A 26,393-nucleotide genomic window follows, 5' to 3' on the forward strand; every position below is an offset into this window, starting at 1 on the left:
CCTCTCCTCCCCCTCTCACATCTCCTCTCTTCCCTCCCTGAACTTCATTCTTCCCTGCCAGGGTGCTCCACCCACAGGGGTGGACCTTGGGCCTCCCCAGGTTCTGGAATGTCCAGGGGATCAGACTTGGGCGCTGGAAGTAGGTTTGGTGACATCTGGGCTAGGAATTCTGGGGGCTTGGGTACAAGGCATGGGTGGGGTCAGGTCTCTCTAGGAGGGCTCGTGCCCTGCCCCATCAACTCTCCTGTCCCTCTCTTCGTGATAGGAGTGCTGGACCCAGGACAGGGGCCCCCTGGTCCCATCAAAGGGCTGTGCTTGTTCAGGGAATACCCTTCCCCTTATGGGCTGTGACAAACAAAATCATCTTAAGGGGAAGCCCCTCGTCACGGGGCAGGAAGCAGGCTGCACAGGGCAGTCTCTGCTTCCCTCCGATAGGAAGGGTTGGGCTGACACTGAGCTAGGGCAGCCATGCCTCGCTCTGACCTCAGGCTGATGGGCCCGGTGGACCAGCAGGGGCACTCAGGACAGTCCTGCAGGGCAGGGCAGTAGGGTTTCCATTGGCGAAACCCTGTGATCGTCACAGTAGCCCCAGGAGTTGGACCAGCCTGGACCCTTACCCCATTTTACAGATGAGGAGACAGAGACTCCAGAGGCTGGCAGGGCCCGGCTAGGACTGCTTTTGCAGAGAAGAGGTTCAAGGCCTCATCCAAGGGTGTGCAGCTAGCAGGAGGCCGGGTGCGTCATGAACTGGCAACTTCTCATTCCGAGTCCAGGAGCCTCTTCCTGACACCAGCCCTCGGGAAGAGTGACCTTCCCAGGCCGGTGGTCAAAATGGTTCCTGCTCGGCCTTGGGGGTGGCCTGAGCTCTGGTCCATCAGTCTTAAGAGTGGGGACAGCCATGTGAGCTGCCCTAGCTGGCCTGACTCTATGGCTCTGGGTGCCCAGGAAGCTCGTATTCTTGGATGAAACCCCTCCAAGCCCCTAGACTTGTGAGTTAGCCCAGGACTGTAGCTTGGCATGGCCTCCTGTGCCTGGCCCGTAACTTCTCAGAGGGACTCCAGGTCCTGTTTAGGCACAATTTTAAGGCCCCCTTGGGTTCATGAGTTCTCTGGGCCTCACTTGTCTCCAGGAGACTTGAGCTCTTACTTGTGAAGCACCCAGGTGGCTGCTACCCTCCTATACCCCCGATCCCTGGGAGGCGAGGACGGACTCCGAATGGCCACTCTCACACTCTGGTGGTTGAGGCTGCACTAGGCCTGGGGGGTTCTCTGACCCCTGCCCCTCCCAGGCCGGGGTGAAATGCCTCAGAGGGGAATCTGTGTCCCCTCTAGCTACCTGGAGAAGCTAGGTGACCCCCTGGGAAGTATGGGTGTCACTGCCTGTGGGGTGATTGTGATTAATAGGAGGCAGGAGATGAGGGAGCTGGCAGACCACTTCCTCCCCTGGCCCCCTGGGCAGGCTGCTCTAGGGCGGGTCTCTGTGCAGCCTGTTTCTAGGAGCCCCACGTGGCCCAGGGACCCTTAAATCTCTTGGTGGCTTGGGAAGCAACGACCACGTGTTTACACCCCGACCTTGTGCTTGCTTTCAGTCCTTCCCTTTCCTCTCATTGTTTCTGCCCAGGGATTGGATCTTTCAATAAAACATTAGCATGTAAGTCAGCCTCAGTTTCTGTTTGGTGGGGAATCTGGGCTAAGTCAAGTCTGCACGTGGCTGCTGCCACCTGGGTTTTCTCATTCTGCAGACAATTCTCCACTCCGCTCTTGCTCTGGCACTTTTAAATTTTTCCCAGCATTCATAAACATTTGTCAGCTTTTCTTCTTCTCTGACCTCCCTGGTGAAAAACAACAGCAGTGAACCATGGAATGGTAGATCCTCAAATGGAAACCCTGAGCCTCACCAGCTTCTGTGGAGGGGTTGGAGATGTCCTGGTGCTTAAGAGAATGGCTTCTGTTGGAGGACTGTCTGTGTCTGCCTCACAGTATTGACTGTGTGACTTTGGGGAAGCTACTTAATCCTTCTGGGTTTTACAGTCTTCTTCTGGAAAATGCAGATGTTGACAATATCTGCATCATAGGATTATTGAGCGGAGTAAATGAAATAAGAGTAAATGAGATAAGATCAAAGCCAAATACACAGTAAGTGTGTGATAAATGTCAGCTGTCACTTGGAGCTACTCAGTGGAAGTCTACCCTCCTTGACTTAATTTCTCTTGAAATATTTAATAATTGTTAACATTTATTATCTTCCATGTGCCCATAACTTTGCCCGAGCTCTTTCACTTGACTCTCTGGCATTTAACAGTGAGGAAACTGAGGGTTAAGGTCCCCTGGATGGTGAATGACTTGAGTTGGAAGTTGTACCCAGGTTTGCCTGATGCAGAAGCCTATATTCTTTCCACTCCGTGACACTGAAACAGGTCTTCACTCTTCCCTTTCTCCCAGGAACACCAGCCCCATCTTTTCACCATGGAGTTTCCAGAAATGACCTTTGAAGTATAAAGAAAAAGATCAGATGTTGGGCCACAGTAGAGGGCTTCCACCAAAGGAGGGGTTTGGGGGTGAAGCAGGCCAACAGGCAAGCTCCAGGCAGGGGCTGCCAGCAAGCAGGCTTGTCTCGATGGGGACAACAGTGCCGTAAAGCTGACAGAGTTTGGCTTCATTTGAAGGTGTGAAAAGAACAGCCTGACTCTGAGAGGCAAGTCCACCGAGCCCAGGACCCCAGGGGAACTGGTTCTCACCATGCATGCAATGCCGCAGCCACTTCCCAAGTCAGGAGGGCAGCTGAAGTCCTGCACTGGGGACAGTTGGATCAGGTGTGTCTGTCAGACATCCCCTGATGACACAGAATGCCTCTCTCCTCTGAGAGCAGGACACTGCGTTTAGACAGTCCCTGGTAAATGTGAGCAGCCACGAGAAAGGCAGCCTTAAGTGGGTCAAATTAATCTCTTCTATGGATGCAGAGTTGAGCTCCATCATTCGCTGCCCGCGAGAGAAAGATTGCCATGGCCTTAAGAAGTGGAAGCAGAACTGTTAATATTATTTTTAAGTTGATGCAAAAAGGGACTTCTATCTCCACTTTGAATATGTTGTCATCTTGGGTGAGTCATGAGGACCATGTAAGGTGGTGACCACCACTGTTGGCTTTTTTTGGGAGAGCATTGGCTGGTTCCATCCACTACTCTGGGGTGACAGGATGGGAAAAACCAGGGTTTACCAGGCAGGTGTTGGGATTGAGATAGACTTTCATTTTTGAAGCACTTTGCAGTCACAAGTGCTCACCCCTAATTCTCTTCTAGATTGAGCTTGGCCATGGTCTCCCCATGCCTCCCCTGCCTCTTCTCTGAGTCTGAAGGAACATGCTCTCACTGGCAGATGCAAGAACATCTTGTGCTTTATATATATATTTAAACCTTACTGGGTTGCTTGTCTAACTCACCCCTCCAGTAGCTTAGTGAGACTAATGCCTCTTTCTAAACTGTGATAACCAAGAGATACTTTCCAGGCAGATGCGAATGGGGCTTTAAGGGCTGTGAGGCAGGATGACGAGATCTTGGGTGAGTTTCAGGTTTTACAAAGAACCTTTTGATTTCCTTTTTAGAGGAAACGTAGAAGGGCTTTATCAGTGTAGGTAACACTATAGAGCTGAGTGAAATGTAAATGAAATTCCCAGTTTTCATTTTCCGTCTTCATTTGATATTTGTGGGTTTTAGAAGTAGGACCAGCTGGATTCATCTGCAGAAAACACCACGTGGCTGTGGAGCTCCTTCCGTTGTTAAGAAGTGTGCCTTTGTGCGAAGGGGAAATGTTCTGAAGGCAGATCTGGATGTGAATTTTGGTTCAGACATTTATTAACAGTGGGACCCTAGGCAAGCTAGTTTCTGAGCTTTGATTTCCTCATCTGTAAAAGGAGGATAATAAAGGATGCCTCAAAGAGTTGTAAAGATCAGAAGTAAAATACATGCAAAGAAGTAGAGAGGGCTGTTTCAAGTCACTTACTTTTACTTTAACATACTGCTGGTGGGCCAGGAAAGAGTGAAGACAAAGCCATTGGCTAGTGAGAGGATAGAGGCTGCTCCACGGATGTGAGCTGCATCTGTATGTTTACGTAGAAGGGAGAGCGAAGGAGCAAATGTGGGCAACAGCTGTCAGTGACACATCATTTCCCCAACAGCCACAAACAAGATAAGAGCCTTGCAGGGGCCCTTAACTGCTGGGTTCTGATGGTTCAAAGAGAAAAAGCACATGATGACGTTGAAGGAGGCTGCCTGGCTGAGCTGATCGGATCACCTAGAGACTGGAAATGCTTTCTGGATAAGTACATACATCTCTACTACCCATCTCCCAATCCAGAACTGAGCATCGCAGATGAAAGATACCTGCCCGTTGGTTTTTTTTTTTCTTAGCTGATTGTTTCACCCTCTGTAGAGTTTAAGTAAGGTGAGGACATGGGATTGTGATAGAGAGCTGCCAGTGTCATTCTTGGCACTTCCAAAGTGTGGTACTGCAGCCACTGGGTTTGAGTTTCGCACCTGCAGGCGAGGGTTTAATTGGGTGATGCTCTGGGTGTCTTTCTGCTCTAGGGGTCGACTTGCCTATGATCCCTGGGCTGTCTCTCACTTCACTGACACTCACTTACCTAAGTCCTGCCGTTCAAATGCATCCATTTTAAACCTTGTTACTAAACAATTGCCAAAGTGAAGGAATTAGCATCAATTCACACACAAATTCAAAAAATATAAATAAATCAGAAAACATTGGAAGGGAAGAATTCATTCATCTTTTTTCTCTAATAGCCTTAGAGATGAAGTAAGGGATTCCTAGTTATCTTATGCTGGCTTCAGAGCTTGGCTAATATCAAACACATACAACATTTGATGAAACAAATGAAGATTTCCATTTTTCTGCAAGCTGAAGATAAGAATAGCTGTTTCAGAGTTGGACATAGATTTATCATAAGCAGGATCATGGATCTTTGAAAATTTGGGCTAGATTTCAAACAATAAAAATCCTAAAAATTCAAAGTAAAATTCCCTAAAATTTGCTCATGGCTTTCAACTGTTTTAGTACTGTCACAAAGATGATCTTACTGCATTCTCTCTTTTATAATCTCTTCCACTTACCTCATAAGGTTAACAGACCAGGAGTTATATGCATTTTATAGAATGTGGGTCGCTGTAGTTAAAAAACAAAACAAAACAAAAAACACATGTCTATTTTATTCCCTATTTTATCTGCAGTGGTTAGCATAATAAACATGAACATGAACATGAAAAGAACTTAAAAAAATGTATGTGAGTGACTGATTTATCAAATGAATGAATAAGAAAACTGAAGTACACACAGCAAGTTAAGTGGTATACCCGATATCATTTTGTATAAGTGCCAAGATTTTAATGAAAGAGACAAAAATGCTGTCTTCTGAAGTCAAAGCTCAGAAGATTCCATGATCCTATTGCAACAGCTGTCGGTTTAACAGAACAGTTAAAGAGTTCTGCCATTGTATGAGTCTACGATTTCCCTGAGAACGCTGTGTAACAAACAAGTTTGAATTCTCAGTGTCTTGTAATGAATGTTTATGTTTCTTAGCTAGCCGTGCATCTGTGGTTTGGCTGAGGTTCTGCTAATCTTATTGGGCTTGGTCAGGCTTGGTTCCAAGCTCAGTTCAGGTTCAGAGTTGCTCCAGGGGGCTTATTCTGGGGCCCACGCTAAAAGGGAAGGGGCTCTCTGGGCCATATTCTTCTCACACTGGGTTACAGGAGTGCAAGAGGACACACCAGCCACGAGAGCACATTTAAAACCTTTGCTCCTATCAGGTTTGCTTACATTTCCTAGACTAGAACAAGACACTGGCCAATCCCCTCAATAGTCAGTGGGGCAGCAAAGTGTATTCTATTCCAAAGAGAGAGGGAGGGACTGTTTGCTAGATAATAATTCCATTTATCACCACCAGCCTGAAGGGAAGAAATTTAATTGACAAATTCTCAAGCTCTCTGTCAGCTTTGTGATTCTTTAGTTCTTGTATAACACGTTAAAGGGAGCTTAGTCCTTTGTCAGTGGAAACTGTCTAGTCATACCCTGATCAGAATTCAAGGCCAAGCAGGGACCATTATTTGAGCTGTGGATTCTGCTGTTTGGTATTCACACGTCCCTAATCATCTTGGAAAGTATAATGTTTTCTAACAGCTGTAAAGACAAGAGATTCTAACATTACAAACTATACATAATATCCATGAAATTACATTGAATAATGTAATGATGTGTTATGCTGTCATTAACACATTATGAATACCTAATTTGAGAGGTTAATGAAATTGACAAACATATGAACACTGTGGGTATCATCAATACCACTTAATGACAAACCTCTTGTTTTCATTTACAGAATCATCTGAAATGAGAAGATTCCATCTTTCTAGCTACATTTTCTTGGTCATAAATTAAGAAGAGTCTGCATGATATGTTTTGTTTTAACATGGAGTGCGAGGTTAGAAAGTATTTTACATTGCAGGTTTATGTAGTAATAATATTTAGAATAAATAAATTCGTGATTATTTGACATGACCATTTGTAGTTTTTTTCTGAAAAGGATTGAACGTGCTAAGGGTAAATATATTTTAGTTGGACAGATTGAAGAGGAAAGTGTCAGGACCAAGGAAAACTGCCCAGGGAAAATAATTCTCAACAGTATGTTGTATTCTAGTGAAGGAGCCCCCATCCAGTCTGGACTCAACAGTCTATAGTTTTTCATCTTAAAACTGGGAAGACTGATACGAGGAGGCTGTTTTCTTACTCTCTACATCACTGGTTAAGCTTTTTGTTTAACCAATTGTATTTTAAAGCAGTTCAACCTGTATCCATAGATAAATTAATATCAGTAAAACTCAACCATATTAGAAGGAGCCCGTGTTATTTTCATCTCCAATGTAATATTCCTAAAATAATGGATATAATGGATGTCAACATTTTCATATAAAGTAAAAAATGTGAATATGTTTTTTCTTGAGTGTTAATGTTTTCTGTCCATAAATGATAATAATAATTATACAGAAATAATAACAGGGAGGCCTTTTATATTGCAGAAAGCACGTTATATACATGATCAGATTTGACCTTTTTAGAAATGCAATGGAGTTATAGAGAAGACATTGTGATTCCATTTTGCCAATGATGAAATGAGGTCTGGAGAGGCAAAGGGACTTGGCCAAGGTATAATGGCCCTGAAGTGGCAAGGTCATGATGTGGTAATTCTGTGGTTTTCTCATTACACTCCACAGCTTCTCCACCATCAGCTTCCAGAAGTCATGGCTTTCCACTAGCCATTTGTAGTGACACATCATTCTGATTATCTTTTCTGATTGTTAAAATCACAAGTATTCATTGCAGAAAATTTGAAAATATAGAAGAGTGTAAGGAAGAAAATAATAACCGCTTTACTTCTGGAATTTAACTGTGCAAAAATAACACACTTTTAACTCATTTTTTTTTCTCTCTCTCTCTCTCTCTCTTGCTCTCGCTCTTGCCCTGCCTCTGTCTCTCTTGTTCTCTGTGTGTGTGTGTGTGCCCGTGTGCCATATACATACTTATCATGTGTTCTTGGCACTTTGCACATATTCAATCAATGCTGTGAAGTCGATACTATTACTATTTCTATTTTATGGATGAAAAAAATTGAGGCTCAGAAAGTCTATGTAACTTGCCCAGGGTCATGTGAGTAGGTCTTTCTTCATGTAAAATATGATTAAGCCTCTTCATGGACTCCAAATCTAAGTGCACATGTGCTGCATTTGAGACTTTTAAGGTAAGAATCAAGCAAGACATAATTCCCTCTGGGTTTTATTATAAAAGAAGTTTCTCGTCTTTGACAGCTTCAGCCCTGCAAAGATGACTGCACTTCCCCACTCAAGGATTAAAAGAAAGTCATATGCTTCTGTGTGAGGCTACCATAATTGGCCTCTGCTCCACTCCCAGAGGCAAGCGCTGTACCAGGATAAGTCTGTGGTGAACTATGCGATGCTGTTGAGGACGAATAGACCAATGCTTAGGGACTTCTGAAGGCATAGCCTTCATCAAATGGATAATGAAGAAGAGAGATCCCAAGTCAGTGCTGGAAATCACTTGGAAGTTTTGGAATCTTGTCCCTTTTTCAAATCGCCTTACTTGGTGGTCTTTTAGAGCCATATGTTGCAAATTTTCATCTCCATGCAAATCTCGTGGAGATCTCATTAAATACAGGTTCTGACTCATTGGTTTGAGTGGAATCTACTGGGTTGTGAGTTTCTAACTAACTGGCAGGTGGGGCTGACACTGCCGGTCCATGGGCTATCTCTTTGAGAAGCAAGTGTCCGAAGCACCCGTCTTGGAATAGTAGAAATACCATTGCTTGGCTGCCACTGCAGCCATTTGGAAACTTTAATTAAGTAAATTATTTATGCTTGCCACAGAACTCTTTCATTAAATGAAATCTCAAGTGGTACCTGGGTGTGAAGATGAGTCCTTTGGTTGGGGACTTGCCTTACACCTGTGTTTGCATAGCAAGCATCCTGTTTCTCATTAGTGGATGTGTTCATTTGTGGTGATTGGGTAAGAAATTGTGTAAGTCCTGAGAAGGCAGAGCTAAAGGCCACCTCGAAGCCCTTCTGTGACCCTCTGCTCTGTCACTGCCTTCACGGAATCCCAAGACAGAAAGAAGAGCTGCTCTGTTTAAAGAATAATTGGGAGCCCCGGGACCTGCCGCTGTGCCCACCTCTCGTTTTCCCACCCACAGAAATGGTCCATGAAGTATCCCATGGAAGGAGAGGTGCTGGTGGGTCAATCTGATGCCTCCTGGGTTTCAGCTCAGCTTCACCCCATGTTATCTGTGTGACCTTGGTCAAGTGATGGAATCATTCATGGAATTCCAGAGAAAGTTAAAAAGATAAAGTGTCTAAAATGCTCAACAGAGTGGCTGGTCCATATTAAGTACTCAACACATGTGAGCTATTACCATGGCTGTTAGGATCATTATTATTACTGTTGTTGTTAGTTCGGGGTCTCTGTGGGCCACTGTTTGAAAGCCTTCAGTGTAGGAGCAAGAATGCAAGATGCTTCATCAGAGGACCTGGGCTCAAGTACCTGTAGCTTGGGCAAGTAGCTCATGTGAGGTTGCAGAGCCCTAGTTCTTGCATCTATAAAATGGGGATAATAACAGCTACCCTGAGAGCTGTTGAAGGATTAACTGAGATAATATAGGTAAAAAGCACATCAAAAGAAATAATGTATCCTCCTAGACAGTTGTTGGCTTCTAAATAGATGAATTCCTAAAAAACCATTTACTCTGAAATATTAAACTTTGTATTGGTGCCCATTTATGCATCATGTTGATGAGCTCATTTTGAATGATACATAGATCTGTTTCCCAGAATGATTGCAACATCTTTCAGGAACCTTTAAAGGCAGGTCTTAGCAACTTGGAATGATTTAGTCTCCACTATGTAAGCCTGGAGACAGGTGTATGCTTGGGTGGGTTCATGGAGGGGTTCGGCTTTTTGTGTGATGAACATGGCTATCTCCACCACTGTATGTCCCTCTGGCTGGCTACATAACGGATAATTTCTCAGTCACTAAAGCAGGAGGCTTTCTTCTATTCTCTGGTCTTGATTTTTTTCTACCCACAGGCTTTATGCTTTTAATATTGTCTCCTTCTTTCTAATGTTTTCAAAAACTCTTCCAGCTCATTAGGGAGAGAAAGTTTCTACCACAGAAAACCTGGGACGAAGAGTCAGGTGTGGACTGTCACTCTTTGATTGGCAGTAGGAAATCAGAATGTCAGAAAATGCAGAATTTTAGAATCTAAGAATTCTGGGAAAATCAGGATACTCTTATGTCAAAATCTTCATTGTTACCTCCAAAAATATTTCAGCACAGTGCATAGAATTAGATGTTTTACAGAGCAGGTTAAAAACAAACAGTCTTTAATGTTTTTGGAGAGCGTTTTTAGTCTACAAAAGCAGCCAAACCCTTTTATTCAACACAGTCTCAAAGATAAACCAAATATGATAAATTAATCAGAGACTCTTGCTCTGGCTGAGGTTGGGGGGAAGGGGAATGCTTGAAAAGGATGCTTGATGCCCCAAGTCTGCCCCTGAGAGGAGCCCCCAGAGCCCCGGATGCTTCATTGAGTAGTGGAACTGAAGACTCTGCAGATTTCCAAGCAAACAGCAGTGAGTGATAAGATATGAGGCCGCTGTAGACTAGTGGTTTCTAGAGTACACCTCAAATTGATACTATTCTTGTCCTAAATCAGCACCCACTCTGCAGGTCTGAGCAGGTCCAGCAGGCAGCCCTGAGTCTTATTATTATTATTATTTTTTGAGACAGGGTCTTGCTCTGTTGCCCAGGCTGGAGTGCAGTGGCAGGTGATGGCTCACAATAACCTCTACCTCCTGGGCTTAAGCAATCCTCCCTCCTTAGCCTCTCGAGTAGCTGGGACTAAAGGTATGCACCACCATGCCTGGCTAATTACTGTATTTTTGCCATGTTGCCCAGGCTGGTCTCGAACTCCTGGGCTCTAGTGAGCCACCCAACTCAGCCTGCCAAAGTGCTGGGATTACAGGCATGAGCTACCATGCCCGGCCTGCCCTGAGTCTTTGGAGACAGTCTTATCTGCATTCATTCCTTCTGGTCAAGGTCTCTCTTCCTGACTTGCATTTCTGTAGCTTCTTTTCATTCCTGACCTTGTCCCAACTGCATATCATCATGGATTGAACAGTCTCATCTCTGATCTAGGAAGATATTCCTTTTAATTTATTCCCATTTTTGGTATCAATAAACTCCACCCTTCTTTGCCCTAGGTTCTGTTAGGTGACTGGGTGTGCACAATGAGGACTCTGAAGAACACCAGGTCAGAAGACTGATCCCACTTCTGAGCCTTACAGAATCTGGAGGTAGAAGAGATAAGGTGTCAGAATTGCTTTACAACATCCCAGGTAAATGTTCTTCTAACTCCTGCTTGAAAGCTTCAGTGATGGGAGGCTCACGGCTTGTGCAGCCACCTGCCCTTCTGATGATTGTCTCTTGTTCAAGGCCACACATTTCCTCTTGTCCTTCAGGCTTTCAAAGTCCACTTCATAACCAATGTCCAGTGACGTCACTCCTCTTGGCCTCACTGTCTTCATTGATCACGTGGTGAGAGGAGCACTGGGTTAATTAGCATGTGTGAAAAACCCTGAACGCCATCAGACCCCCAGCTCATTCTCGTTAGTGTCAATCAGGTTGCTGCTATGGTTGTTGCTATTAGGATAATTGTCACGGCCACTCTTTCACCTTCTGCCTGGCTCCTTTGGCACCGCTTGGCTTCATTAGACCACTTGCTGGTTCTCAGACACACCATGCACCCACACAGCACCCCGTTCCTACAGTGGCTCCTCTACAGAATGCCCAGGGCACCCTCCTTCCCAGCATTCCTGACCTCACCATGTTCCCTCTCTCCTGAAAACCTTGACTCACCCTCTGGAGCTCAGCTACAACCCAAGTTGCCCAGGACACCCCTAACCTCATGTGGGAATCTGATGCCTGGGGCTCAGGGGCAGCCTCTGCTACTAGCAACTGTCTGATATTGAAAAATGTACTCACCTTCCCTAAGCCTCCATGTCCTTATTCTTAAAACAGAGAAAATGCGTTTATTGCAGGTTGTTGTAAATATGAAATGAAATGAGATATTTAAGTTGTGTGTTGGGTAACACATCAGCCATTCCCTCTTTCAAACACATTTTTCTACCTGATCCTCACAGCAGCCTGGAAGGCAGGGATCTTTGCATGTGAAAATACTCAGCTTTGGGAGTGGCTGATGCAGGGCTACCCAGTTCCTAAGTGCTTCATTTAAACTTGAACCTAGGACTTTGGAATTTACATCTTTTGTGTTAGCCACTGAAAATTTGCAAAATTACTGCTGATGGATCGAGTAGGGTCTCAAAAAATTCTCAAATCAATTAGATCAAACAGAACTCTGTGATATTCTGATTTTTAATTTTTATTTATTTACTTGCATTTATGTTGGGTTTTGATTGCAAGATTCTCTGGAGAAATCAACTAAAATTTTATTATGAAGTGATATGGTTTGGCTCTGTGTCCCCACCCAAATCTCATCCGGAATTGTAATCCCCACATGTCAAGGGAGGGGCCTGGTGGGAGGTGATTGAATCGTGTGGGCAGTTGGCTCTATGCTATTCTCATAGTGAGGAAGTTCCCACGTGATCTGATGGTTTTCATGAGTTCTCATGAGATCTGATGGTTTTAAAGTGGCAGTTTCCCCTGCTCACTCCCTCTCTCTCCTGCTGCCACGTAAGACATACCTTGCTCCCTCTTCTGCCATGATGGTAAGTTTTCCGAGGTCTCCCCAGCCAAGTGGAACTGTGACTCAATGAAACCTCTTTAGTTTAGAAATTACCCAGTCTCAGGCATTTCTTTATAGCAGTGTGAAAATGGACTAATGCATGGAGGAATAGATGGATATAGAATAGAAGTTGCTTTCTTGTTGCTGGGCACCAAAATGGGTTTTCTAGGTTGTTTGGCTTTTGGGGGGCCTGAGAGCCCCCCTAAACACAGGAATTTAAAAGCCTAAAAGCCAAGTAGCCTCTTCTGACATAGTTATGATGGTTTCTCTCACCCAGGATCTGCGTATGGGAGTAACAGTACATAGCTCACGTTGAAAAAGTGCTTGAGGGTACACAGGATGTTTTTTTCAGCCCCACACTTTGGTTGATGCAAGCCAGCCAGCAGCCCTGTGAGGCTGTGTGAGTGTGAGACTTACTACCTCCAGCCCAGCCTGCCCATGCTGGCTGTCCTGCTAAGCCCAGCGGGGGTGGCCTGTGCCTGGGTCTGCTGCTGTTCCTCACCCCTCACTTCCAAAGCCACATCAGGCGTGCTTCTATCTTGAAGACTGCAGATCCGCCTTGAACAGGAGCCAGCTCTCATCGCGTCATTCCTGACAGATTTCTTAATTAATCTGCTCAGATTGTCAATAATGTAATTCACTGTTGATTTAGAAACTAGTTATATGAGGACTGCTAGGGCCATTGTGGGAAAACATCTGAATAATTCAGCTAATAGATGGGAAACTCACCCAGATTGCCAGGGCACAGGGAGGGAGCAGCTAATTCGAACGGGATGAGCTCAAGTAGGGTGATTCCGGCAAATTCCAGGGAGCAGGGAGAGGTTGTCATATTGCTGGGGGCAGCAGCTGCCTGGTTTAATTATTGTCATTTCGGTTTTTGGAAAAAAGCACATGGGCCCACACTTGCAGGCAGAGGCCATTAACACACTCTTGAAAAAGAGTGGAGTTTCAGTGTAAAGTACACGATGTGGCCGATTCTACCTCCGAGCTGTGCTCACATGTTAGTAGGGCTTCTTCTAGGCATGTTGTTTTTATAATTTCAAATAATGTGACTATAATTTGAAATTTGTGAATTTAGTAATAGGTAACATAAGAGAACTATCAAAATGACCTTTCCCCCACTGGGAGATTCATAGTTGTTTGGGTTTGTCCCAGGATTGTGTAGATGTCTTGAGATGACGGTAATCATCCTTTTTATACTTGGGGCCATGGTAGAAAATGCAGTTTTTAGATGGGTGAGTCTAATGATGTGAAGAGTCTTACATAAACATAAAAACCCAATTCTATTTAGTTATATACTTAACATTTTGTTTTTATTGGAAATAATAAAATTATATGGAGTTGAGCTATACTAAATTTTTTGCTATGGTGGCTAGAGTTTTCACAACCCTTAAGCGCAGATAAGTTAGTGTTTAGATGTAAATGTTAAGAATTATGGGACTTTGGGAGGAAATATTAATTTGGTTGCACTTATCTGCAGCGTCATATGCTTTTCTTCTGTTTCTCTATCTTGCCTTCTCTATCTTCCAACATCCTCACATGCACAAGAGCACATGTATGCACACACACACACACGCACACACGCATTGCCCTGTTGGCCACCTCTCTCCCAAATTTCTATCCTGAAGACCTTCAAAGAGAAAGAAAGACTACCCATATCCAATTCCAATATTTTGACACTAGTACAATTCTCGCACAGGAGAGTCGTCCTGCTTGAGATATCTTGCCTTATGTCTTAACAACATAATGGTTGATTTTATGTCTGAACTAGATTGGGAACCTTAGGGGAGAGAATTGGCTTTTGAAAGCTTAGCAAACAGAGCTTCAGCAAATAATTTGTCTGTGAATCAATGAAAGAATCACAAATACGCTGTCTGTAAATGAGCTCTGGGTTTCTGATGAATGCGCCTGCTACCGACCCTAGCGTGACATGTGCATGGCAGCCCTGAGGATCAGGTGCGGGTGCACATCACAGAACACCCCACGGACAGATGCTCCAGTGACACAAAGGCTAGTTCACTCTCTCTGTGAACTCAAGCTGTGGATGGCTGGGTGACCGTGGCATAGTCACCCCCACTCAGGCCCCTCCTGTCTTATTCTTCCACTATGCTCGCTCATGGCTTGCTTAAATCTCAAGGTTATCTCATGGTCAAGATATGTGTGGGTGTTCTAGATATCACATCCATATTTCAGAGAGGAGAAAAGAGGAAGAGGGAAAAGAGTGCCACTCCCTTCCCTTCTGCTTTTATGAGGCAGCCTTTCTGAAAGCCCCCCCCGCCTTGCCATTTCACCCGCACATACACCCCCACATACATCCCCACATACACATTTCATCTTGCACAGCCTCTGCCAGAGCTCAGATGGCCACACCCAGCCAGAGAGAGGGTGGTAAATGTAGTCTTTCTAGTGGAACATCCATAACATTGAGTAACATATGCTGTGTTCTAGGGAGGCGGAGGGACTGGCTATTTGAAGCTATTTTGCAGGATATGTCATAATACCTAACCTATTCCTAGCAATAGTACATGCTTTAAAACAAGCAATTATAACTTTAATGAAACCACAAATAAATAATTCCCATATTTTATAGAGTGCCCGAGTATTTTGAATTGAGAAAATAATTTGGAAAAAAGTATTGTGTAATGATACCCTAAGACTAGAGAGTATCTATCTGTCACTGTCCCTGTGTACATTCTCAGCTGCACTCAGGAAGACTAAGTGGTGATAAATAGTCTCAGTTGTGGGCTGGTGCTGTGGCAGGTCCCTGAGTTTTCTAACATTGGCTACTGGGTGAATGGTTTGTCTTTTATTGAACAATAGTTTGTTGTGATTTAAGGGTGTCATGCTTACATTTTCTGATCATGTATTCCCTGGGAATCTAATTTGTAAATAATTACTTGACAGAAACTGAACCGACTGGAAAATTCTGAGTATGCAGAGGCAGAGGCAGGCCCCGGGGAGGGGACTTCAGCTGAAAGGCTGAGCACCTGAATGGTCTGACCATAATTTCTCATCTCAGCAGTTAACAGCTAATAAGGTCCCCTGTTTTTTAAAAAAACAAATGCTCAGGCTCCAGAAGCAATGGACACCCTTAGCTGGTCATTAGCAGCCGTGGCTGGAGCAGCTGGCTTAGGTGGAGTGCTGATGAGATGGTTTTCCCCTTTCACCTCTCCACACCAGAGAATGCGGGGAGCACAGTGTTGTTCTTTCTGTGTACAGAGCCAGGGGGGTCTAGGGCAAGAGGTTGCTATGGACTGAATGTTTGTGTCTCTGCAATTCCTTTGCTAAAGGCCTAACCTCCTGTGTGGCTGTATTTGGAGATGGGGCCTCTAAGGAAGTCATTAAGGTTAAATGAGTCATAAGGGTGGGGCCTTGACTTAATCATACGTGTGTCTTTACAAGAAGAGACAGCAGAGAGCTCCTTGCCTCTCAGTTTACGTGCACACTTCTGGCCATGTGGAGACATAGCCAGCAGGTGGCCGTCACCAGAAACCAACCCTGCTGGACTTTGACCTTGGACTTCCAACCTCCAAAACTGTGAGGAATAATAAGTTTCTGGCCTCCTCACCTGCTCTCTCTCAGCAGGCGGGCCCATGTCTTCTGCCTTCCGTGGGCCACTCATTCTCTGGATTTTCCATTTCAGCAGTGCCTGAGCCTCTACTGGGTGTTCCACACTGGCTGCACTTACGGAAACCACAGACAAAAGATGGAAACAGCCTCCACCAGCATGGGGATCAGGTGTGGGGCAAACACAGGAGACAAAGCCGGTATTAGTTAACTCGTATTTAGCACTGACCATACACCCATGTTCAAGGCACTCAATCCGCGTGAAATCATTCAGTGCTCAAAATAACCCTCCGAGGGAGGAGGGAGAGGCTGCTGTTATCCTCATTCTACAGGGAAAGAAAGAGGCTTAGGGGTGTGACGTGGCTTTTCCAAGGACACAAAGCCAGTGAGTGGCAGAGCCGGGGTCACACCCGGACCGTCTGCATCAGGCCTCGCGCTCAGCCAGGTGCCATAAAACCATCTCACCAACATCCACCTGACAGGTGCTTCTGTGGCTAGAGCCCAGGACCCCACCAGCGCACAGAGGAGGCACCGCCTCTGATCTCAGGGACCAGCGAAAATCTCCCAGGGGAAGTCAAATCTAAGTGAAGATCTGAAAGGACAGGCAGGAGCTTGCTGTCATGAAGAACGAGAGAAGGGGCTTCCAGACATCTGGGGCAGGGGAGTCCTGGGGTCCTGTGAATGTAGAGAGCAGGAGGTGGGGCTGAAAGGACTCAGGGCATGGGCAGGGGTCCATACCACAGGGAGAATGAAAAAACACCGAGAACCATCAGGGGGTTCAATCAGGGGGATGGCAGGGTCACACTCCACTCTGCAGCTACCCTGTGGAGAATAGGTTGGAAGCGGGGTACAATGGGAGGAGTAGCCACTGCTTTTGAGGCAGGGAGACCGAGCAGAAGGATAGAGCCGCATTCCTGCAGATGCAATGGTAGCTCAAACCACAGCTGTAGACGTGAGTGAAGAAATAGCCCGGAGTGTGCGAGCTGGCTTGCGTCAGTTCATGAGAGCTAATTGTTACACTTTGAGGAATCTGGGGAGCTGGTTATTAAACACAGCCATTATTAAACATGAAATTAAAAAAATTTACAACAAAACAAATGGTAGCAAAAGCAAAGGTGATAAATACTCAAATTCATCACTTCCTAATTATTTTGCTATGATCTGTTTTCCTGAAGGTATCTATGCCCCTCCCATCTGTAGGGTGGCATACTGTATCGTGGTGGCCACTGCCTGTCTCTGCCCAACTCTGCGTTCAGTGAAGTCATGTTGGTCTCCACTGGTAACTTAAAATTTGCCATTCTTAGGTGGGAGTGTTTACAATAAGGAAATTGGCAAACATTGAAAATCAAGTTTTATTTTTTTCAACTGAGCACACCTCTGGATAAACCACCGCATTCTAGAGATAGAGCACATGAAAGAACCCCATTTATCCTTCCAGATTCATCCCAGAAACCCCTTCTAGCCACAGCCAACAGCCTCTCTGCCCTCCGGAGCCTCCTAACCTGTCCTGAGCTTCCCTCTCATCACTGTGGCTGGTGTCAGCCTTTCCTTTCATTCTTCAGGGTTCTTCTTGGTGGCAGGATCTGTGCCTCATTCATTTCTAGAATAGAGGTAGTACAGATTTGGGCTCCTTATGCCTCTTTGAAGTGAGTGGGCAAATGAGCAAGGGAGTGAGATGGCTTTGCTTTTCGACCTTTGTCTCTGTTCTGCCTTTTTGGGAACCCTCTCTCACTTACTGGGTAGGATACTTAGATCATGATAAACCTTGGGCAGCTTTTGGCCTCTGAAGCAGCCTGGTGGCTGATGTGATATTTTACTTAAACGTCTGTACAGCTTGATGCCAAAATGTCTACTGAGAAACTACTTCAAAGGGGCTACTTTTGAAAGAAACTACTTTGAAAACGACTTGATAGTTAGCTGGGCCAAGGAAAATGTACCCACTAGCAAGGACCAGTACTTCAAAGGCATTCTGAAGGACAATTTAAAAGGAGCATCACGTGTCCGGATCACCTTGGGGGAAGCTGTCTTTGAAACTGATCTAAATCAAGGGCAATAGGGCACAAGGACATCAGATTTGTTTGAAGACAACAGCATCCTGTTAGTCTTGGAAAATAATTGCACAAAGCCACCGAAGTGCCACTTCCTCCCTTCCTCCCACACACCCTCCCGCCACACAAGCCTCTCTGCATCAGAGATCTTTCCAGGCCCGCTTCTGCCTTGGGTGTCACTTTGGTTAACCATTTGAGGGCAAATACTCGGAACGTTGATAAGAGGGTTAGTTAGAAAGACACCCCACTTCTCCTGTTTACTTGTGGGGTGTCCCCCTTCTCTGGGGCCCATTCCCCCAGGCTTGCCTTGGTAATTTTTCTAGACCCCAGAGGTCAAGAGATCTGAGCTCAAGGACAGGTCACTCCCTCCCATGAGAGCCAAGCCTTTGCCGCCATCTGTAAAGTTAAGCTGCTCAGTCCACTTGCCTGTCTCTCGGAGCTGCCGAGAAGTCGGAGGAGTAAATTGTGAGAAGCCACCAGGGTGCTGAGCTGGGGTGCTAGTCGTTCTCCACGCCACTTCTAGTTTAAGTACCCTTGTATTTTAAAGGAGGAACCCCAGGCCCAGCCACAGTGGGCGGCTTGACCAGGCCACACACAGGCACTTTACTGCAGGACTCGGGAGTGGGATCCTGTGCCCTCCTGCTCTAAACTACATCTGCCTTTCTCACCAACTCTTAATTATTAGCCCCGTCAGGTAAGTAATCTAACAACAGGAAATGATTGCCACCCATTTTGTTATAAATTTCCATCCAGGGAATGCACACATACCCAGCCACCCCCACCCCATCGCCACCACATGCCCTCTGCCACTTGGTTTCAGATGGAGTAAAAGTCCCCCTCTCCTAACATAGCCATGTTAACCAGGTGATTGTTCTCTCCCTGTCATCATTTAGTATACAGCACTATAAAATCAGAGTGCATATACATGCATAACTCTATGTGAATATATAAATAATATTAACAATCATGATAACAACAACATACATAGCACTGACTATGTGCCAGGGCTTATTCAAAGTGACTTGCATATGTTACCTCTTGTAATCCTGACAATTCTGTTAGGTACATACTATGATTATCCCATTTTCATGTGAGGAAACTGAGATAAAGAGAGGTTAAGTAATTTGCCCAAGGTCTCATAGCTAGTAATTGACAGAGCCAGAACTTGAACCCAAGCAGTCCAGTTTCAAAATCTATGTATGTGTGGACACATATGATTTACAGTGTGAAATATTCAAGACCATGTGTGTCCTGGATGTTAGGATGAAAGAAAGGATTATCAGGGCTCTGATGTGCTAACTTCAGACTCTATCCCATTGTACTGTCATACGCCTGACCTCAGACTCGGTAAGTTGTCCCAGGAGGCTGGAATAAGACAGAGCAGATCAGGCACCGACATCCTGCCCTGGCCCCGGCCAGGGCTTCAGTCCCCAACTGGGCCTCCTCAACTCCTGGGTTCCTGCTGCAGCTTCTTCCTTCACACTCTGGCCATCGCTGCAGCTGTGCCAATGTCCTGTTCCCTCTGCACACTGAGGATGCCGGATCCTGTTGGCTGTCCTAGAAGGTCTGGCCTGACACAGATCGCAGCTTTCCTATTTAGAACACTGCTACCTTCTCCCGGGTCGCCAGTCTTGGTCAGCTTCTCAGCTCTTTTCCAGAGGAAGCTGATCTTTTACAGGACAGGATCTTCCGAAGCATGTCCTGGAGGACCAGAAGTGACCAGAAGTGACCCTCATCAGTACTTGCTGCCTTGTTTCCATGCTGGGTCATTTAGCTCGGGGACCAAAGACATGGACACAGAACTCAGAATTGCAATGCCCTCCAGAAAGTACCTAGAAGTGTACCTGCCTCTTGAGAGGGGGCAAAGTTTGAGAATGTCCCTGTCTTCCCGCCATCCTGTGAGTCCCACTGTCCCCTCAGTCTAGCAACAGAGTTGGCCCTCAGTAAGAGTTTATCTGATAAATGTGTTCCTGGATTATCCCCACCTTCCTAGTTTTGCTCATTCGTTTCTTCAGTCATTCAGTTAGTCTTTCGTTGAACTTGTATTGTGTGCCAACTGTGTGCTAACTACAGAAAGTACAGACACCAACTTTTAGCCTCAGAGAAACTTCATTCCAATAGGAGAGACGGAAATGTACACAGATCATCATCTTGCAATGAGGTGAACGCAGCAATGGAGACAAGACAGGCATTCAGGAGAGCCAGGCCTGGTGGCAGGGAAGGGCATGGTATGTGGGGGGTAGAGGCGGGGTCAGGGAAGACCCTGCCAGGAGGAGAGAGAACTGAGAAGTCACCCTGAGGTAGAAGAGCCAGAGAGCAGGGCCCTGCGGTCGGCAGGAGATGCACCCTGAGTCTGCAGGCCGCCTTTCCATGTCCGTAATGCCTCTAAAAGCACTGATTTCCCACCAAAGCTTCTTGCTTTGGCTTCTGGGAGATCATTTGGGATCACTCGGACGAGGGAGAATAGACCTCTGGAAGTTGACCACCTGCATCCCTTCCTTTCTACCTTCTCCCTTCTTTCTACCTTTCTTTTCACGTGTCGGCAACATTCAAGTGGGCTCAGGAAAGTGGAGCTGCTTCTCCACCCAGAGCCCCCCAGAGCCCGTGTTCCAATTACGTAATGGATTCTAAAGGCTTCCCCAGATAGGAGCCATTTCACTACCCGTGGGCTTTGATAAGCGCAGGTTCTTCCTGAGGCAACGTGGGCCTTTAGTGCAAGTTTCAAGTGTAATCCTCAGATAAGACCATTTTCAAAGGGCTTCAAAATGCAGCTAGCCTCCAGAATAGGTTTCAGGCTCCATGTAAATCAGAAGCCACTCCGAAACAGGGAAGCCAGCCTCCATACATCCACCCACACACCGCCAAGATGCAGAGCCAGCATGTAAGCCTGAAGGGCTGCCTGTGTCTTTATACTTCGATTACTTGGATGGGCAGGAGCCCAGGTGAGTCGCTTCTGAAGCTGGGTTCTTGGGTAACAATCCCACATAGAAGATAAAACCAAATTGGACTTGGATTTCACGCTTGATCCAAACTCTTTATTAAGGAAGCTGAGGCTGGGGGAAATTAAAAGAAGTTCCGAAGTTAAAGCAACTAGTGAGTGGTAAAATGAGGACTCAGTGCCTTGCCTCGCAGCCAGTGTTTTTGCCACTACCTTACGTTCAGTGGCCTCAGAGAGAACCTTTTTTTTTTTTTGAGACGGAGTCTCGATCTGTTACCAGGCTGCAATGCAGTGGCACGATCTCAGCTCACTACAACCTCCGCCTCCCGGGTTCAAGCAATTTTCCTGCCTCAGCCTCCTGAGTAGCTGGGATTACAGGTGCCCGCCATCACACCCAGCTAATTTTTGTACTTTTAGTAGAGACAGGGTTTCACCATGTTGGCCAGGCTGGTCTCGAACTCCTGACCTCAGGTGATTCACCTCCCAAAGGGTTGGAATTACAGGCGTGAGCCACCACGCCTGGCCCAGAACGAACTTTTAATGTAATTTACCAACACTTAACGATTACCTATGTGCCAAGCATCACACTAGGTGTTGTGGGGCTACACCTATGTGCCAATCATCATACTAGGTGTTGTGGAGCTACACCAACAAGGAGTGTAGGGCCTTGGCATGTAAGTGTATTACTACAGTTTAGTAGGGGGACGAAGGTTCCCATGTATTAAATTGACACGCAGTGCTGAGTGGCATCATCACTAAACAGACAGGTATAAGTAGCTGCACACTCCAAAATGTTCCTTTGAAAAAGAGAATTGAAGCCAGGGCAAACATACCATGCTGAGTGATGGATGCAGAGGGAGTAGGGAGTTCCTGGTAAACACTGTCTCTGGAAATATACCAGAATGAATCACTCTTTTAATATCATGATTCCAGCGATAACTTTGACAATTATTCTTAAATTTTGTTGCTAAATCAAACAAAAGTTTTGAGTTGCTTTTTCTTCTTCTTTCTCATTTTCTTAGAAGGAGCAGTGCTGCCTAAAACGGTGAGTGTGCGCGCGCGCACACACACACACACACACACACACACACACACGCATGTGGAGTTTTTCTTTTCAACAGAGAGAATTCTGTGCTATAAACTCTCCTTCAGTTAGATTATACCCAAGTGTTGACTTTCAATTCATACCTCTGATATGAGTCATTGAGTGCTCTGATTCTTAGTTTATTTGTGCTGTTTTCAGTAAAATGGATTGAATGTGAGGTTATCCAACCATGGTGTGGTGCCTTGCTGCCTCTGACACGGGACTGATGAGATCTGAGTGCTCGGCACTATCTTACAGAAATGTCAAAATCGGATTTGGTCGGTAGCCAGCTTTCTACCTTCTCTGGAATATGGACAGAGCATCTGGGAAAATTCTCAACTTACTACCCAGAGCCCCAGACATTCCCATGCCACCTCATCTCTCAGAACCTGACTCCACACTGTTAACCGGCCTTGTGTACCGCTTACATAGCTGATCATGGTTACGAACCTGCTTTAACGTCTCATCTTTGTCTTAGAGGCATTACACAGAATCATGGCTCAATTCTTCAGAGCTCACAACAAAATCATGATATCTATTTCTAAATTAAAATTTCAGATTTCCAGACTTCCCTAGCTACTGTATCTTCTGCCTCTCTTTTGGAGAAATTGTCTTTCAACATCTCCAGAGTCGAGAGTTTTAAACCCATCCTCCGAGACAGGCTTCAGGGGTCCTCTGAATCCTCTTTCACTCGGTGTAAACTTCTCCGTGTTTATGAGCCGTTGTCTGTATTTCCGGAGATAAGGCCCACGTGTTTATCAGATACTCATAGTGACCCAAGGCCTCAGATGGGTTAAAAAATCTGTTACAGAGATTTCCTATGATTTTGGAAGTAGAAGGGATCTGAGATAGTGCTTAATTGAAACTCTCATTTCACATATGGGGAAACTGAGGCCCATAGAGATACAATTCTTTTTCTCAGGCCAATCATAGCATGGGAGTCCAGAAGCAAAAATTTGATTTTTTTAAACTTGTAAGTACCTTCCATTGTTCTTTATCTCGCCTAAGATTGACTTCTGGGAAGCCTGGTAATCTGTGCACAGGGAGTAAGGATGTTAGATGACTGTCTTTGAAAGAACTGTTTTTCTCCTTTGCTTTTTGGTAATTTACTCTGGCAGTGGGTAGGTATTTTATCCCCAGACTTGTTCAGAAAATCCTGTTCACGCTGTTAATGTCTTTGCCCATGCAAATACCCAGTGCTGTTCTTGGCCATCAGGAACCGTCACACTGGGGCATTGCTCCATTGTGCGTGTGTGCACGTTTGCAGGCACGTGCGCAAGTGTGCACTTACTAATGGAATTGCAAAGCAAACTGCAAATGCCCATAATAGGGAATCAAGAGAAAAGTCTCAAGTTAGACTTTTGTTTAACACTTGGCTTCCTAGAGGTTTGTAAAGAAGGTGTCTGTTTAGGGAAAGCCTTATTAAGCCGGGATGGTTGCCCTTAGCAAATGAAAGTGTTGACTAAACCTTGCTCTCTGTTGTGAAATGTAAGTCTAGTGAAATTCAAACACATTGTAAATTTACTAATCAGCTGTAATCAAAGCAGAGGGATATAAATACTCCCAGAGGGTGGCTCCCCGTGAGGACAACTGATGAGGTGACTTGAGAGGCCCTGGGTGGCTCTTAGGAGAGTTAAGGACGTCCATGGCCATCCCTGCTCCAGCATGAGCCCGCGTTTGTATGAAAGCACTGGCTCCAAAACAGCCTGGAAGATCGCTGAGAGAACACCTAAAGTGAAACTTGTATTTTACCAGCAAACTAAACCAAGGTCCCTAGAGAAATGGCTTTGCGCAGGCTTCACACTGTGGCTTAATGGCAGGTCAGAGACGAGGACCCCACACGTCGGTGTCTAGCCAGGGATCTGGCCCTGGCACTGTGTTGCTGAGTCATGTCTGGCTGCCTAGGGGATATCGCAGAAGGAGCCCCTGGAGGACACACACGTTCATCATCTGCTCAAAACTGCACAGCAGGTGAATGGCGACATTGATGCTCTCACAAAAACAACAGACCGCATGGAGGGCAGCGTGCTCAGCACTTAACAGGAATTATCTTAGTAAGTCTTTACGACACTGTGTGAAGTAGGTAGCATTCTTATAACTGTCATTTTACAGACGCGGACACTGAGGTTCTGGGGGTTAAGAAACTTGCCCAAATGATGTAATTAGTAGGTGGCCAAGCTGGAATTCCAAAGTGAGGATTTGTAAAGATTATGCTCATCAAAACTCCCACTGCCCTTGTCTGTTTTTGTTTTTCCCCTAAAGCATACCTACGTTTTCTTGTCTCAGAGAATAGGATGTGTGAAGGACTTTGGTTCTCATTGGCCAGAGACGCCGAGTCCATCTCAGTCCGAAGTCCTGGGGTCTGAGGTTCCCTGAGTGTGTGGAGTCCCTGCTAGGCAGGATGCAGTTTGACTGACAAGTTCCTTTTCCTTTATTTTCTCCTATTTAGCCACCTGCTTTTCCTGATATCCTCTTTTAGGAGGTTGTTGGGCCCCTGGGCCAGAGGCCTTTTACAGCAACCCGAAAATTGCCCTGTAGCAATCTGACAATAATTTTTTACAATAATTTGCGTATTATTTCTAAATACAGTAACAATTTGGGGTCTTTTGTGTTAGTTTTGTGTTTTGGCTCACCATCATTAGTTTGGATTTGTTGTGTGAAGTTCCCCAACTCCTATCCTATTTCCATCCACCCTTTTATTCATGGGACAAACAGTAACTGTGTACCTACCCCCAGAACCTCCTATGACAAGGCACCCTGGGGCTCAGAGTAAGTTGTCCTTCCTTTTTTTTTTTTTTACTGTTAATAACACAAATAAATCTGCAATAACTATCTTGGTTGACACACAACTTTCCAAATGCTTGTCGATAGCTCTCTGGTGTACGACCTTAGTCTCTACTGCGTCCCTGCCTCGCCCGCCCATCCTGCCCTCAAGGGGACACAGGGCTCCTCTCTGGGAAGATCGAGGGTTGGCAGAAAGGAAAGATTTCCTTCTGCCTTGTAATATGGCCTCTGTGCCAGGCTCTGTTCTAGGCCCTGGGAATGGAGTGGGGGAGTGAGGCTCAGCCCTGTCCTCTGGACAGCCTGGACTGGCTGTCTGCATCTTACAATTGATTTTTAACAACAGTAGGAGGGGACGAACGCTGGAGAGGAACAGAAACCAGAGATCTGGGCTTGCAGCCCTCCCTGTTAACCTCGACACGGCCCCCCGTGTCCTCTTGGTTTCCTGTCCCTCACCACAAGAAGCAGTGTTCAAATCGGTTTCTAGATAGCTCCGATGTAGCCACGTTTGGGTGGGTCTGGTGCATGTTGGCTCAGCTGGGAACGTGCCAGTGTTTGGGGGTTGTTGTGCTAAGCCTGAGGGCCTGCTCACTGCACAAGGTCAGGGTGTCCTGGTGGGCCTTGTTCTGCTTTGTGATGACAGTGGCCCTCCGAGACAGTCAAGCCTGACCATATAAATTACCATATAAATAACCGTGATGGGTATGAATGACTCACTTCATAATTTCGTTTCTTAATTTCACACCTTTTGGTGCTACCATGCTATGCCTTGAGGGTCCAGGATGTGGAAGGCACTAGTACAGCACCTGAGATATTTTTGAGTGGTGGGGCAGAGAATGTGTTACAGAAAGATGAACGAGGTTGGATGCAGTGGCTCACGCCTGTAATCACAGTGCTTTGGGAGGCTGAGGGGGGAGGATCGCTTGAGGCCAGGAATTTGAGACCAGTCTGGTCAACATAGCAAGATTCCGTTTCTTACATTAAAAACAACAACAACATCAACAACAACAACCCGTGAACAAGATCCAAGGAGTGCAGGAAAGGGAGCGGGTGCCTCTCAGCACACTTTGATGCTGGTGCGCTGAGAGGTTCTCCTCATTGGGATTTCTTTGTTCCCTTTGTATTTCTCCCATTCAAGCAACCCTTTCTCTGCTCTTCCTAGGTAAGGGATGTGAGAGCAGAAAGACAAGCAGTTCTGTTTTGGCTGCAGTGACCACTGGGGTGCTCTGCCCAGGCCTCCTGCTTGCTGCGGTGACAGTTGATGATGGCCATGGCAGAGCGTGAACTGGATGCCCCCTCCTGCTGCAGGGAATGGCCTCATTTCAGGTCATGTCCCCCAGGTTCTGAAACTGACTGAGGAAGGAATACAAAGTCTTGGCCGTCTTGCCTCAACTTGGGACAACTCTGATGGGCCGTCCCAGCTCGAGAGCTCCACTTAGGATTGGTCGGGGGTGGTTGCGAGTGCAACCTCATTGCTGCCAGCTTCAGCTTCTGCAGCATCCTACCTTTCTCACTTCCTTACAGGAGAATCTCCCAAGAACATCCCCTGATCAGTGCCCTGCATGCAATTTCCATCTCAGACTCTGTTTCTAGGAAGCCTTTCAGG

General features: G+C 45.8%; 1 protein-coding gene across 1 annotated transcript in view; it reads left to right on the plus strand.

The window, feature by feature from the left end:
- The first annotated feature begins 4,219 nt into the window (after positions 1-4,219).
- LOC105528552 (putative uncharacterized protein encoded by LINC00299) overlaps positions 4,220-26,393 on the plus strand; it is a 30,267-nt gene continuing 8,093 nt past the window's right edge. The window contains exons 1-2 of the mRNA XM_011965341.1: positions 4,220-4,308; positions 16,011-16,136. Coding sequence (XP_011820731.1) covers positions 4,220-4,308; positions 16,011-16,136 — 215 coding nt within the window. The remainder of the gene's footprint in view (positions 4,309-16,010; positions 16,137-26,393) is intronic.

This window comes from Mandrillus leucophaeus, unplaced genomic scaffold (genome assembly GCF_000951045.1).
Source record: "Mandrillus leucophaeus isolate KB7577 unplaced genomic scaffold, Mleu.le_1.0 Scaffold72, whole genome shotgun sequence".
NCBI lineage: Eukaryota > Metazoa > Chordata > Mammalia > Primates > Cercopithecidae > Mandrillus > Mandrillus leucophaeus.